At 38.2% G+C, this 15974-nt stretch overlaps 1 protein-coding gene across 1 annotated transcript in view; it reads left to right on the top strand.

The window, feature by feature from the left end:
* The first annotated feature begins 8617 nt into the window (after positions 1–8617).
* Positions 8618–15974, top strand: part of RTKN2 (rhotekin 2) — an 81190-nt gene continuing 73833 nt past the window's right edge. Inside the window, exons 1-2 of the mRNA XM_012526758.3 lie at positions 8618–8863; positions 15234–15430. Of these exons, the coding sequence (XP_012382212.1) occupies positions 8804–8863; positions 15234–15430 (257 nt within the window). The 5' untranslated portion in view covers positions 8618–8803. The remainder of the gene's footprint in view (positions 8864–15233; positions 15431–15974) is intronic.

The following is a 15974-nucleotide window of genomic DNA, read 5'->3' as shown; positions in this document are numbered from 1 at the left end:
CACTTAATTTTGTCTTCACCTGCTGACAACACTTTCCATCCCAACTCCCAAGTAGGATGGCATAAGTGTTCACAGAAAAATCCATATAGCCAATTCTCTAGCATCTCTTCCTAGGCATAGGCACCAATGCATTACAACTGTGCTCCCCCCACCCCCACCCATTCCTATAGTAAAATGTACTGGAAATATTAATGAAACATCGAGTCAAATATTATAAGCCAAAAAGTGAACCATTATTATTTTGCCAAGGAAGTATTTTTAAAAATACCAAACATTATCTATTTTTGTATAACTTTTACAAGGATATCTTAAACGTTTTAAAGTATTTCTTATTATGAAATATTTGATACATACAAAAGAAAATACAGTATGTGTGATGATTAATTCATGAGTCAAATTGGCTAGGCTATTGTGTCCAGTCGTTTGGTCAAGCAAGCATTGACCTGATTGTTACTGTGAAAGCAGTTAATGAATTTAAATGATTAGTCACTTGATTGCACCTATGGTTGATTACATCTACAGTCAACAAAGGAGACTGCCTTCAACAATGAGAGAAGTCTTATCCAGTCAGCTGAAGGCCTTAAAGGGAGAACTGATGATTTCAGCAGTCAGAAAAAATTTCTGTCTCTACTTCAGGTAGCCACTTTCCCCTGGGGAATTCATTGAAACGTTCATTGGAGTTCCCAACTTACAGCTGCCCCTGTAAGAATTCGGATTCGACAATCCCCACAGTTGCCTGAGCCAATTCCTGTAATAAAGTTCTTAATATTTACATAAATGTATATTCTGTCCATTCTATTTCTCTGGAGAACCCTGGCTAATACAGTATGTAACATATATGTAAGAACCAGGTAAACATTAAAATGAATACCTGTGACCCCATCACCCAACATAGGAAATAAAATATCACCAGTAGGTCCGTATCTACATGTTTTATCTTCATCTCATGCCCCTGCTTTCCTCCCACATATAGCCACTATTCTTAATTTTGTTTTTGGCATTCCTTTTCCTTTTAACATATAAACTTTTATTATATGTATGTATCCTTAAACAATATATTGCTTAGATTCTCTTTGCTATTCAACTTTATAAAAATTATATATTCTATGTACTGTTCTGCAACTTGCTTTCATTCAATATTTCTAAGATTCTTCCATGTTGTTACACACAGCTAAGTTTCCTTCATTTTCACTAATATATAATGTTCCATCGGGTAAATCGCCATGATTTATTTACCCATTCTTCTGAAATAAACACTTGCAAGATGTTGAACAACCTTTCACATTTTATTTGCCTTTGGATTTGATATTCTGTAAAATGCTTACCAAATAAAACTTTTGTCCATTTACCAGTTGGATTGAGGTAAATAAATTCTTATTTATTTGTAGGATTTCTTTATAGATACACAGATAGATACATAGATAGATATTATCTGTCAGTGGTAGGTAATAGTTCTTGAATATATCCAACAATATTTATATAAGTTTTTCTCATTCTGTTCTCAGAGTTCTGTGAGTCCTGTAATGTTGCCCTTCGGTACTGACATTTCCCCCCAGCAATAGTAATGCCTCATGTTTTTGTGGGGTAACCAGTTTACAAAACACTCTCATAAATCTTATCTCATTCAAGTCTCTCAACTTTTAAAAAAGAAACATTATTATTATTATTCTCATTTTATAGAGAAGAAAACTGAGTGGCTTGCTCAAGGTCCTAAGGCTAATAAATCCTCAGACACCACAGTCCATATTCTCCTTATGATGATATGCTGCTTTGGGTGTTTGCAGGTGATGACATTCATTTCAGTAAATGTTCCACCTTTGCTTAGCAACTTTACCTCAATTCTTTACTTCTTCATTAGTACATAATTCAAAATATAACCCTAGTCTATAGAATTTATTCTAATCCCCTACCAACAGAAGAGTTAAGGGAAGCACCAAGAGAATGTCTAATAGGTTTTTTGTTTGTCTGTTTCAATTTATTGAAGTATATCAGTCATACATAATACATACATAACACTAAGTGTAGAGTAAGAGTTGTGAACTTGCAAAACAAACACACATAACATCATATAGGGCTCTCATACCTCACCCTACCACCAATACCTTGCATTTTTGTGAAACATTTTTAACTAAAGATTAAAGAGCATCTGCAAAATACTACTGCTAACCAAAATATTTCCCCCCAACAGACCCTATTATTATTATTTTTTATATCATTTATACATGAACATACATAAACAATAAGGGTATAGTAAAAGTTGTTAACTTACAAAGCATGCATAACATCATACAAGGGTCCCATACATCAACCCACCATCTTGCACTGTTGCGAGACATTTGTGACAAATTATGAAAGAATATTGTAAAAATCTTACTAACTCTAGTACTTTGGTGTATTTTTCCCCCAACCCACCCTATTATTTTTAAAATATATTTTTATGACAGAAGTTGTAAACTTACAAAACAATCAGGCACATGAGCAGAATTCCCATATAACAGCCCCCTATCAACATACCACACCATAATGGAACATTTGTTACAGATTATGAGATAATATCATCAGATTATTACCAGGTCCAAAGTGTACATTTGGCACACTTTTTCCATACCCCTTCATTATCAACACAATACATCTTTGGCATAGATGCATGAATATTACATTACTACTGTTAACCACACGTCCACAGGTCACTCCAGCTGTATTTTTCCCTTGCTTCTCCATATTCCCACCATTCCACAATAGTGATGTACATCTGCTTTAGCTCACAAAGGATAGTCTTGCATCTGTACCATCAACCACAATTCTTGTCCACCTCTCGGTTTATGGTGCTATTCAGTCCCTAGATTATTCCCTGGCTTTCTGTCAATTGGCATTTACATCCCTAGATGTAAGGGTAATTTTCAGCCACATTCTCATTTATAAACCAGCTGTTGCTCACCATAATGTGTTACCATGAACATTTCCACACTTTTACAGCAGTTAATTAAAACTTCTGCATACATTAAACATCAGTTGTCCATCTCAGTCCTCCTCTTATATCCTTTAAGAACCCACCACCTACCACCAGGTCTTAAAGGTATTTTCCTACATTTTCTTCTAGAAGCTTTATAGTTCTTGCTTTAATATTTAGGTTTTTGAGTTAATTTTTGTATGTGGTATGAGATAGAGGTCCTCTTTCCTTCTTTTGGCTATGGATATCCAGTTCTCTCAGCACCATTTGTTGCATGGACTGTTTTGTCTGAGCTGGGTGGGTTTGATAGGCTAGTCAAAAATCACTTGACCATAGATTGAGGGTCTATTCCATCCAATGGTTCCATTGGTCTATGTGTCTGTCTTTATGGCAGTACTGTGATGTTTTTACGCACTGTAGCTAGGTTATATGACTTAAAGTCTGGAAGTCAGAGTCCTCCAACTTTGCTTTTCCTTTTTAAGATATTTCTGGCTACTCAGGACCCCTTACCCTTCCAAATAAATTTGATAATCATGTTTTCCATTTATATAAAAAATGCTGGTGGAATTTTTATCAGGATTGCATTGAATTTGCATATCAATTTGAGTAGAATTGACATCTTAATGATATTTATTCTTCCATTCAATGCGCATGGAATGTTCTTCCAATTCTTTAGGTCTTTTTTTATTTCTTTTAACAACGAGTTGCAGTTTTCTGAATACAAGTGCTTTATATCATTAGCTTTATATCACCTGAATATTTGGGTTTTTATCTGTCATATTTTATTCTCACCGCTCTTTTGACACTTTTAGTTATTTTTATTGATATAATTTTGTAACACCCCCTTTAATATTTCCTGCAAAGCTGGTCTCTTTGTTACAAACTCTTTCAGTTTCTGTTTATCTGTGAATATTCTAAACTTGCCCTCCTTTTTGAAAGACAGTCTTGCTGGATATGAAATTCTTGGCTGGAAGTTTTTCTCTTGCCGTATCTTAAATATATCATACCACTATCTTCTTGCTTCCATGGTTTCTGATGAGAAATCAGCACTTAATCTTATTGGGTATCCGTTATATGTGATGCGTTGCTTTTCTCTTGGTGCTGTCAGAATTCTCTCTTTGCCTTTGGAATTTGACATTCTGATTAGTATTTTCTTGGAGTTGGTCTATTCATCTTTATTCAGATGGGAGTACATTGTGCTTCTTGGACATTGTTATCCAGCAATAGGGTTGGAAAATTCCTACCATTATTTCTTCAAATATTCCTTCTGCCTCTTTTCCTTTCTCTTCTCCTGTGACACCCATGACACCTATGTTTGCACGTCTATTGTTGTTTAATTCCCTGAGACCTTGTTCAATTTTTCCATTCTTTTCTTCATCTGTTCTTTTGTATTTTTGCTTCCAGAGGCCATTTCTTCAAGCTCACCAATTCTTTCTTCTGCCTCCTCAAATCTGCTGTTATACGATTCCAGTGTAGTTTTAAATTCATTTATTGCACCTTTCTTGTCCCTAAGATCTGCTATTTTTCTATGTATGCTTTCAAATTCTTCTTAGTGCTCATCCAATTAAGTGCTTCTTAATTTCTTTAGTCATCTCATTGAATTTATTAAGGAGATTTGTTTGAAAATCTATGATTAGTTGTCTCAACTCCTTTATGTTATCTGGAGACTTATCTTGTTCCTTTAACTGGGCCATATCTTCTTGCTTCTTGGTATAGACTGAATTTTTTGCTGGTGTCTTGGCATCTGGCTTACTAGCATATTTATTCTGGATGATGTTTCTCTCTTTAGTTTAGGGCTTTCTTGCCCTTTCTCCCTTGCTGGTTGTCAAGTAGGAACCAAGGATGTAGTTGGTGCTGTAAGCTGTGGACTCAAGCTGCCCTCATTTCCCCATAGACCAATGATTTTTCTCCCAACTTTCTCCTTTGCCAGGGGTTGGGAAAGAACCACAGCTGTGTGTAATAATCCAAGTCATAGAGGCCTAGACTGTAGTTGCCCAGAGAGACTCATGAAGAATCATACCCCTTCCTCCCCTGCCTGGGGTGGGAATGGAGCTTCTCCCAGTGCCAGGGGCAGAGTTAAAATGGCAGCTATTGGATGCTTTCTGACTTGGACAGGTTCAAATTTTAGCTCTTCTTAGAATTATATTTTAGCCTACCAAATTTACTAATCAGTAGCTGAAGTTGGTGCCCAACCTTCTCTTCCTCCCCCGTTTTTGGGAAGTAGAACTTTCAGTTCCAGCCACAGAATAGTTCCCTAGGTGGTTTGTGCACCAGGGGGAGATGAGCACTGGGGTGTGGAGTGCTCTGTAGTTGGGCAGTCTCCTCCTTTCATTCTTTCAAGAATGTCCTAGGATGCTCTTTTGGTCTCCTGGAGACCCCCAAACATTTGCTTTAGATAGCTATGGGTGATTACTAACTGCCCTGCAGCAGGAGTTGACTCTAGATGTGCCTTACTCTGCCGCTGGTTGCTGGTTGTCTGTTTGTTTGTTCTTAAAGACAGAGGCTAGAAGGATATTAGTAATCACAACAGTTATCTGTTATGGGGAAAACCACATTTTAAAAAAAATTTGGATGTGTTATGTAATGGAGAACTGATTTTAAGTTCAGTATTTTCCTTTCTTTTTGCCTCTCAGAGAGTTAAAATGAGGGATATTGGGAATAAAGAGAGGAAAGATAGACTTTAAAATTTAGAACTAGTTTCTAAATTAGCTGCTCTTCTATGTCAAATACTGATTTCCTGTTCTATTATTAATTATTAGAGATTTCATTGGTTATACGGTATTAGATATAACTAAGAATTATAATTAGCATTTGATATTGAACTTATAATAGGAAGTAATATTGTTAGGGCAGTAATTCCATCACCAACCCCTGCCTGAAGCTCCTATACCTGGGCATTTGCATGGGTATCTACTTTCAGTGGAAGTGCAAGGAGAGTGAGTCAAGATATGCCTACAGGTTATCTCAAATATTTGAGATGGTGAAAGCTAGTAATTTCTACTTTATGGGAATTGTGAAAAATAATAAATAAATCAATATCTTCTCAAGCTAATCAAACTACTGCATGTGAAGTCTGTAACATATTGCTAGTTTCCATGGATGATTTTATTTTTACGTACACCAGAGAAAATCATGTCTGATGAAACTCTTAGGTATTTTTAATCACCATACAAGAATTATATCTTAAGCATTTTCTGGGTATACCCCTCAATAGATGATAAAGAGACAGGACCACACTATAACTTCTTTACTTCTTTTCCAAAGAGAAAGGTCTTTAATAGCAACTGTCTAGTCTGCAGGTAATAGTTACTAAATATGACCTTTCCTAAATCCTTTTTCCTGAGTATTACAAATAAACGCATCTTCAGTTATATATACCTAGTATTTGCTCATCAAGTAGTCCTATATCAGTGTCCAATTTAAAATTGGGTGGCTTGTCCCTGTTTCCATCAAGTGATGGTTTCTCCATGTGCTTTGATCTAAGTCTGAGAGCTGTGTGTGTTTTATGATGAATAGTATGTGCCTATAGATGGGCTGTATGTGTATTTCTTTTATATTTCAGGTACTACATGGGGCTGTGCTACTTACACTGAGTGGAGGATAATTAAATCATAAAGTGGTAAGCGTAAGGGGAGAGGTGTGCACTGGGGAGGGGCACCTAAAGACTCTAAAATTTAGATCTGTTTTTGGAGGAAAGAAATTGTACTCTGTGTTTGTGATTTTCAGCTCTGTATATTTCATAGTTGTGTGTAAGGACAAAATGAGGGAAGTGGTCATTCCTAGCTGGGTTCCTTCTAGTATCACTTAGTCTAAGGGCTTCAAAGATGTAAAGTACCCATTTGAACCTATAATTAGTACTAGAGGTGATAGTTGTATGTCCAAGAGACTTAAACCTTTGGATTGTTCATGGGCTAGCTGGGTCCTGAATCTCAACAGACTTGCAACACATACTCTCCAGTTCACTGGACTCCCCCAGGACAACTAACAAGGAGATGGTAACTGACAACGACCAGCTCAAGGAACAGAGAGAATCTGCAACTGCAAGAAAGTCCCATCCATCTGCCCCATGGGATCTAAGCCATCTCTCAATTAGAGGTGGAGTGGGCATTACTATCACAGAATCCTCAGGATTGGGGAATGGATAATGGACTAGAATAGACTTACGGTTGTTCAACTATAGACTTGTGATCCTAGCAATGGAAGAACTTTTATCATGGATATGAAGGCAGTGGTCACTGGAGGTTCTGAGAGGAGGGAGAGGGAAAAATAGGTGTAATTTGGGGGCATTTTTGGGACTTGGGAATTATCCTGAATGACATTGCAATGACAGATACAGGCAATTGTAAATCTTATTATAACTTGCAAAAATGTGCAGGAGAGAGTGTAAACCACAATGTACATGATAATCATCACTTAGTGGCAATGCTCCAAGTTGTGTTCATCATTTGTGGCAAATGTACCACACTAATGAAGGATGTTGTTGATGCCGGAGGGCTAGGAGCCAGGGCATATGGGAATCCCCTGTATTTTTTGTGTAACATTTATGTATTCTAAGTTCCTCTTAAAAAATAAAAATAAAAAAGTATATTAAAAATTAAAATAAAAAATAAAATCCATTAAAATAGTAAAAAAACCAAAGATGTAAAATGCCCATTTGAGACAAAAGGCACCTTTTATATTTTCAGAAGCATATGCTCAAACCATACTGCTTAGAAAAAGGCCTTGTGGATAAAGTGACCTTATAATTTAAAATCCAAATTGTCAGGGACAAATGTAAAATGGGTGGGACTTTGGGACCACAGACAATATATATGGTCACCCTATTTATGGAAAGGTGCTCGAGACTTTCTATGAGTTGAGGATGAGAGGTTCGAATCAGCAGACTCTTCCTTCCGGGTTAAAAAAAGGTGGCAGTCTAAAGAGGCTTCCTATTGCCTTTTCAGGGCGAATTCAGGATAGGACAGGAACAATTGAATTTAAAAACCTTAAAAGGGCCTGAAATCTTTGCCACTTTATTTTTCATTGTTAAAAAGTTCATCTTTCCCCATTGGATTAATAAAATCCTTTCATTAAAAGGGTCTTTGTGCTGGTCTTTAGGAGCAATGAGAAATGGGGCTCTAGGGAAAATACATCTCATTCTCCTGTCACTTTGGATTTTGTTGGGAGAACTCTAAGGAGAGGGTGGGTATGTGGGTAATGAAAGGAGACTTTTGCAAGAAAGAACAGAGTACTTGGGTAGAAACATCTGGGATCATAAAGAGACACGAGGGGCAAAAAAAATCCCGTGAAATGTCTTAAATAGTGTCTCATAAACATGATTAATAAGGCTGTCACCTCTGTGGGACCGTAGGTGACGAGGCTGGGCTGCTTGAGAGATGCCACTTGGTTCTCTGGGAGCGCGACCAATGGTTCCGAGTGACACTTGTCCCCGAGTCCAGGGGCTGCAGCCGCGTGTGCGCCAGCCCCTGGGCGCTTTGGACGGAGCATGCTGGGGCGCAGGAAAAAGGTTACGGCGCCGCCAGTCTAAATGCGCTGGGTGAGGTCGCTCAGGGTCGCCCACTCCAGTACCAGATCCGCCCACAAGCCAATCAGTATCTTAAATCTGCCGGCCGCTCCTCGCTTCCCCGCCGGACAGCCCAGGGAACTCCAGCTTCCCCCAACTTCCGGCGGCAGGCGCGGCGGGGTCTCCCACTGCGCGTGCGCGCTTCGGCCCGGCCTCCGGGCCCCTCCCCTCCGGCGGGGCTGGCTGGGCTGGGCTGGGCCGTTGTTGTCCTCCGCGGCCGCCAGCCGGGGCGGGCTTTTCAAATCTTCCTCTCGGAGGAGCGGCGGCGGCTCCGGCTGTTTGCACTGGAGATGGAAGAGCAGACTCTGAGAGGTCCCGAGCTCGGCCTGGCAGGGCTTCCCGCCCAGCAGGTGAGTGAGAAGGGGTCCCCGCTTCAGCTCCTCACGCAGTCGTTTTGTGGCTTAGTCGGGAAAGCTACCGCCCCCTCTCACCCGGCACTGGGTCTCGTATTCCGCCGTGGTAAGAAACAAAGCGACGGACTCGGAGACCGCACTCCTGCGGCTCTAAAGGAGCTTGGAAATCTGCATCCCCTCCCTCCTCCAGATTTCTCTGGGACGCGACGGCTGGAGTCCCGCCGCGCGTTTCAGGGCGCACCTGTCCGCCACCCTCCCGATAGCCTGGACGCTCATCTTTTTCCAAGTGTGGCTGAAGCTGGGGAAATGGGAGGCCCAGGATTTCCAAGCAGCCAGTGGAGGAAAATTTGTATATTCCCAGATTTAACGGAAAGCTCAGCTGTTGGAGCGATGTCTACACGCAACTTAACCTGGTGGGGAACTGCAGGTAGTTGAAGGTTTGGTAGTGGACTCTCCTACACATAATTAGAAGGGAAGGGGGAGAACACTTTGAATTAGAAGTCTGATGTTTGCTTTTTAGCCATGTAAAATGTATGTTAGAAACGTTGCGTTTAACGTAGACCACATTATTGGCAAAATCACTTACTAAAATGTTATGCTAAGTGTACTTTCCGCTCTTAACCATAACATTTTGGTTTTAAAAGAAAACAGTGATGTCTTTAAGATGGATCATCACTTCCATATTTAAAAAAAAAAAACCTTCTGAAGTAGGTTAAATTGTATGAAATTGCCGGCTTTGTAGGTCAAAAGGGGTAGAATTTTAGCAATTTCACATGATTCAACCTAATATCTTAGTTTAGAAATTAGGAATTTCCTCAGCAGGTAACAAATCGTTATAAAGTCTTCAATAATAACGTTGGATAAAAGCAAAACAATCATTAAGAATCGGTATGCACAAAGTTGAGTACTTTAACAGTAATGGATGCTTCCCAACATTTTCAAAACTTTTAAAGATTTTAATGTAAAGTTCTTTTCTATCTTATCCTTTTGTGTTCTTTGGCTATCCTACTTGTTAAAATCTTGATTTCTAGAGAACTGAACATCCTTTGAGGATCATGCATGTATCCTATAGATGTTAGTACAGTCATTTAAGATGTATTTATTGAACTGTGTGCAGCAGGAATATCGAGGGAAAGTACAAAAGAGACAGGAGTTTAAGGTCCTCAAGGACGTTTAATTATATGGAACAAAAACATTTTAAATATTAAATATTCCTAAGGGCTAGATTATTTACATATGGAAAGGTACAATACTTAATTTTGTAAGAAGTGTAAAATCTAAATAATTAAGTTATAGAACTCCTTCTTTAGTTTTCATCTTGGAGAATTGCAAAATAGTAATAGGTTTCAACCTAACAGGAATTTTGAGGGTCAGTAAGAAAATTTTATAATTGGCAACACAGAATTTTTATTTGGTATACTTCCCTCATTAGTAATGAAGCCTACACCTAATTGGGATAAGACCAAAGATTTTGAGATACTCACACTTTCAAACATCTCTACTCAAACCTTGGAGTCCTCTGTGATTCCTTGGAGCATAGAAGAGTAGTTTTGGAGTCAGATTAAGGTCAAATCCAAATCTTTTTGTTGAGTGACCTTGAATATGTTGCCAATCTTTTCTAAGCCTCAGTTGCCTCAGCTGTATAATGGCTATAATGCTTATTCCAGAAAATTGTTGGGATTTAAGAAGCTTTATAAATCACTAAGCGCAGCACTTAGCATTCAGGACATGCTTGAGAGGTCACTATTCTTATCTTCTGTCCCATTCACCTGAGCAGTTGTCAGTCATCTACCCTCACCATCACCACCCCACCCCCCCACTTTTTCTTTTTTTACAATTGTTTATACATTTGAAGTATTAATAAAAATAAAATCCCAAAAGCAATATTATCTCTTTGCAAAAAAAAATCAACATAAACAGAAGCATATGGATTTAAGAATTCTTTCTCCATTTCCGTTCCCCAGAATGAACACTAACAATTTCAAGACTTTTTGGAACATAAACAATTCTTAAAATATACACAGTATTCTTTCTTTCTTTCTAAGAAAAATAAAGTTACATTTGATCATCCTTTCAATTGTCTTTTTGTTCTTCATCTTCACTTTGGTATCTCAGCTAATGCTGCTTAACAACATCAACCTCCATTAGGTGGGTGATAATTTCTATCTGGACTATTGCAATTGTTTTACCAACAGCCCAGCTTCAATTTTCTTTCAGTCCTTTCTTTTTTTAAAGATTATTTATTTATTTATTTATTTCCCCCCCTTTCCCTCCTCTTCCCTCCACCCTGCTGTTTTTGCTGTCTGTATCCATTCTCTGTGTGATCTTCTGTATCTATTTCTCTTTCAGTCTTCTCTTATTTTTGCTTCTCTAAGATTCACCAGGATTCAATCCTGGTGACCTCTGATATGGAGAGAAGTTCCCTGTTTAGCTGTGCCACCTCAGTTCCTGGTTTCTGCTACACTTCACCTTGACTCTCCTTTGTCTCTCTTTTGTTGTGCCATCATCTTGCTGCATGACTCACTTGCGCGGGCACTGGCTCACCATGTGGGCACTCAGCTGGCCGTGTGGGCACTCACTTCACCATGCAGGCACTGGCTTGGCATACGGGCACTGGCTCCCTATGCAGGCACTGGCTCGCCCAGCAGGCACGCTTTCTCTTCTTTTTCATCAGGAGGCCCCAGAGATCGAATCCAGATCCTCCCATATGGTAGGCAGAAGCCCTATCACTTGAGCCACATCTGCTTCCCTAGTCAGTTCTTAATACCAACACTAAGGCGAATTTCTTTGCACTTTCTTTGTGCCATTGTAGCTTAAAACTAGTGACACTGTTGTCTACATATTCTAGATTTTTACTTTTAAGGTGATTCCCTATTTCATTCTTTCCATTGTCCTGTCCTATTTTTATGAGCCTGATTTTTAAGTACTTACCAGGTCAGAGAAATGACATAGGATTCTGTTTGACTTGATTGCCAGTGAGCCCTTTTTCAGAAAATTGAAGAGGAAAAAATAGTAAGAGAATGACTCTTCCCTCATTCTCTGCTCTTCCTATAGACTTGAGTGCATACACTCCTATGAGGAACATTCAAGGAAACATGCTTTTTCATTGGTCCTAATCATTCTTGACTTTACCTGGCCAGGCCATTATGGCTGAGGCAACAACAGTGATGATTTGACTCCCTACTCCTCTTTAAAGTCAGTAAATATCACCATTGAATGCAACATGGGTGCTATCATGACATTATCATTGTTCCCTGGATAGCACTGGACATCATCTCCCACCTAAGAAACATTTTGTACCCTTTTTTTTTTTCAAAGATTTATTTATTTCTCTCCCCTTCCCCTCCCGCCCCAGTTGTCTGTTCTCTGCGTCTATTTGCTGCGTCCTCTTCTTTCAGCAGCACAGCAATCTATGTTTCTTTTTGTTGCGTCATCTTGTTGTGTCAGCTCTCTGTGTGGGCGGTGCCATTCCTGGCCAGGCTTCACTTTCTTTCATGCTGGGCAGCTCTCCTTACGGGCCACACTCCTTGGGCATGGGGCTCCCCTACGCAGGGGACACCCCTGCATGGCAGGGCACTCCTTGCGCGCATCAGCACTGCGCATGGGCCAGCTCCACACCGGTCAAGGAGGCCCGAGGTTTGAACTGCGGACCTCCCATGTGGTAGATGGATGCCTTAACCACTGGGCCAAGTCCGCTTCCCCATTTTGTACCCTTATTAACTAAAGGCAAGTCCTTTTCCTCCATAAAGCCTTTCTTGACTAGAGCTGTTATGGATTGACCAGTGAGGTTTTTTTTTTTTTGCATGTGAAGTAGATATGTGTGCTGAAAGAAGTTGCATAGAGAAAACAAGAGTTTAAAGTCATGAAACCAATAGCCCCTTATTTTTTACTCTGAATACACACAAAGCCGTGTATACACTTACCAATTTTTCTGTGTCAGTCCTCCCAAATCCATTTTACTCACATTAGCCTGAGTCCCGCCTCAGGGGAGATGTTAATTTGACTGGGCCAGATACTATTTTTACCTTTGCACGCCAAACAGTCTCTGCTGAGATTACCTCTACCATTCTATCCTGAAAGCAGCCATAGATAATATGAACAGGCAAGACTTTGTTCCAGTACAACTTCATTTACAAAAACAGGCAGCAGGCAAGCCATAGTATGACCCCTGTTCTACAGGGTAGAATTCTAATATTTACGAAATATACTTCTCTTCCTTAATATTAATTTATATTACAAATAAGATTTTTTTAAAACCCTGACTTTACATTCGCTGTCTCCATTATTTCCCATTAAAAATAATTTTATGCTGTCCTCATAAATAAGTGTTGGAGAAGACAACAATCATCATTTATAGAATTAGAAACCCTAAAAGCTAAAAATGATTCTTTGACGTAGCTTTAGCCACCTGCTGGTTCATTTGGGTTGTTGCATCTTTCAAGTTTGCTGTGGTATTTCAAATAGTTCAGCAGTGGTCTTTTACTCTGGCTGCAAGTTGAATCACCATGGGAACTTAAAAATAAACAAACAAAAATAAAAAACCCAGGCACCTCCCAGAGATCCTAATTGGTTTGAGGAAGGTCACAGGTCTTGATATCTTAATGAGACTCTCTCTCCCTCCCTATCTCTCCCTCCCTCTCTCTACCTATCTCTCTCTCCCTCTCTTTCCCTTTCTCTCCCTCTCTCCCCCACAAGGTGTTCTGGTAGGCAGTCAGCTTTGAGAATCACTGTGCTGGTTCAACTAGCTGCTTCACTGCAGCATTTAAAAAGCAACATTAAATTTGGTAGCAGCAGATGGTATTTGTTTATATTTGAGTTGTGGGGTAAAGCTTCAAGTTGCTCTTTACATGCTCTTCATTGCTAACCAGTCAGCCAGAGTTTATTTCTAGACATATGGGTCACATAGATAATTCTTATAATTAATTGCTAATTACATTAAAGGAGAATTTACTTTGGGAGCTGACAAAACATAAAAAGATGAAATGGAGTTGTTGAATTTAATCATGTGTAAAAAAGGAAAACCAGCAAATGACTACACTTATGTAGTACACCAGTTTTGAGTTACAAGAATATGAGAAGGTTTTTATGTGGTAATTACATGTTATAATTACAGAAAGTAATTAAACAAATCTGTTTTTTGCTTGTGAAAAGTACAATTGATTGATTTGGATTGTCAAGTTAAATCCTCTACTGCAGTTTCTCTCTTTTTTGGTTAATCTTCATTGGGTATTACCTCTTCTAATTTAAACTTCTTTTCCTTTTGTAAACACTGCCCTTTTAATATCTGGAACTCTTGTTATTAGCTTCTATTCACATTTTTTTATTTATTTTTTTATTCAGTTAAGTAAGTTATAATACTTATTTTTTTCCTCTAGAAGCCCAAGATGGTCACTTTACTTTTAGAAATAGATGCACTAGGTGCATTTTTACATGTTTGAGGTATAGTGATTTACAATTTTTAAAAATGTGAACTAAGTCAGGACAGTATGTTTAAAGTTTTAATGTTACGTATAAAACGTGTATATACGGGAACAAATGTAGCTCAAGTGGTTGAGCACCTACTTCCCATGTACAAGGTCCCAGGTTTGATCCCTGGTACCTCCTAAGAACAAACAAATGGAAAAACTAACTCTCATTGGAAAGCAGATGTAGCTCAGAAATTGAGTGCCTGCTTCCCATGTATGAGGTCCTGGGTGCAAACCCCCAGTACCTCCTAAAAACAAAATGAAACAAGAAAAAACCTTATATATAGAATCAGGGCCATTAAGGAACATTGTATGGAATAAAACATTTTCATAACTAAGGTGTTTTAGTAGTTTCACAGTGACTCTTAAAACTAAATTAACTATATTCAGAACCCAAGGCTTTTGACATTTTCTAAACATAGTGCTTTCACTCTGGGAGATTAGATATACACTGCTTACTATGACAAATAGCCTGTCTTTCCCTGCTGCTAAGCCTTTTTGCCCTTTATATAGCATCTCTATCAGAAAGTTTTTCCTTGGCTAACAGTGTCACCAGCCACATCTTTCCATCCCATAATATTTCTTGTTGACTGTCTATGTGTGCCGCATTATTGAAATTAGTTATGCTAGGAATATGTAATGCTTCTTACCTTTGCTTTTATTCCTTTATTCAATAGACTGTAAATATTTCCTAATGAAGTAAGGAATAAACATTTTGTAAAGAGATTTTTAAAATAATGCTATTTTTAATACTACCATATATTAAAATTGTAGATTTCCCAATGTGTTATAAGATTTTAATGATATCTAGTACATTTTCCATCTATTAGGGGAAGAAATAAATGTTGTAATTTTGGATTCTGCTATCTTTTTAAAATAGGTTTTTTTTTTCTTTTGTTTAGAAATACAGCATTCAAGAAAAAATTGAGTTAGAAATTCGAATGCGAGAAGGAATATGGAAACTCCTTTCTCTGAGCACTCAGAAAGACCAGGTTTTGTGTGCAGTTAAGAATCTCATGGTGTGCAGTGCTCGTATAATGGCTTACACTTCAGAGCTACAGAAATTAGAAGAGCAGATTGCAAATCAAACTGGAAAATGGTTAGTAGCATAATTTACCTGTGCTTTTAATGTACTTAAATATTTGAATTAAACACATGATAAAATTTAACCTTAAGTGCAAATGTTAAATCACCAACTCTTTTAAAAAATAAATACACTGAAGTAACAGCTGAGATCATAAACATTTTGAGAGTAGAGTTCAGAGTGAGCTTACTATTAAGAAGCATTTTTCATTGAGCTGTTTTATTATGTTCAATACTTCCAGACTGTAAATGAAAATGATAAAGAAGCAAGGACTGAAGGAATATTTCAAGAAGAAAGGTCCAAGACATAATTGAATATATAGAAAAGTAGATAAAAAAAAAAACAACTAATTGCTTAGAGATGTGCTAGTAATGAGATACTAACTCATCATAATGGAAACTTAGGTCTAGAAATGGAAATGAGTGGGCAGCAAAATTTATAAATATATAAAACCTTATAAATAGAAGGTAACTTAATATTCTGCTAGCATATCTCCTTCATATTTTGAGCATAAGTCCCAGAGAGGCAAAGTAACTTATGCAAGGACATGTAACTAGTT

Source organism: Dasypus novemcinctus, chromosome 6 (genome assembly GCF_030445035.2).
Source record: "Dasypus novemcinctus isolate mDasNov1 chromosome 6, mDasNov1.1.hap2, whole genome shotgun sequence".
NCBI classification, from domain to species: domain Eukaryota; kingdom Metazoa; phylum Chordata; class Mammalia; order Cingulata; family Dasypodidae; genus Dasypus; species Dasypus novemcinctus.
Note: the sequence above shows the minus strand (reverse complement) of the source record. Positions and strands in the feature narration are given on the sequence as shown.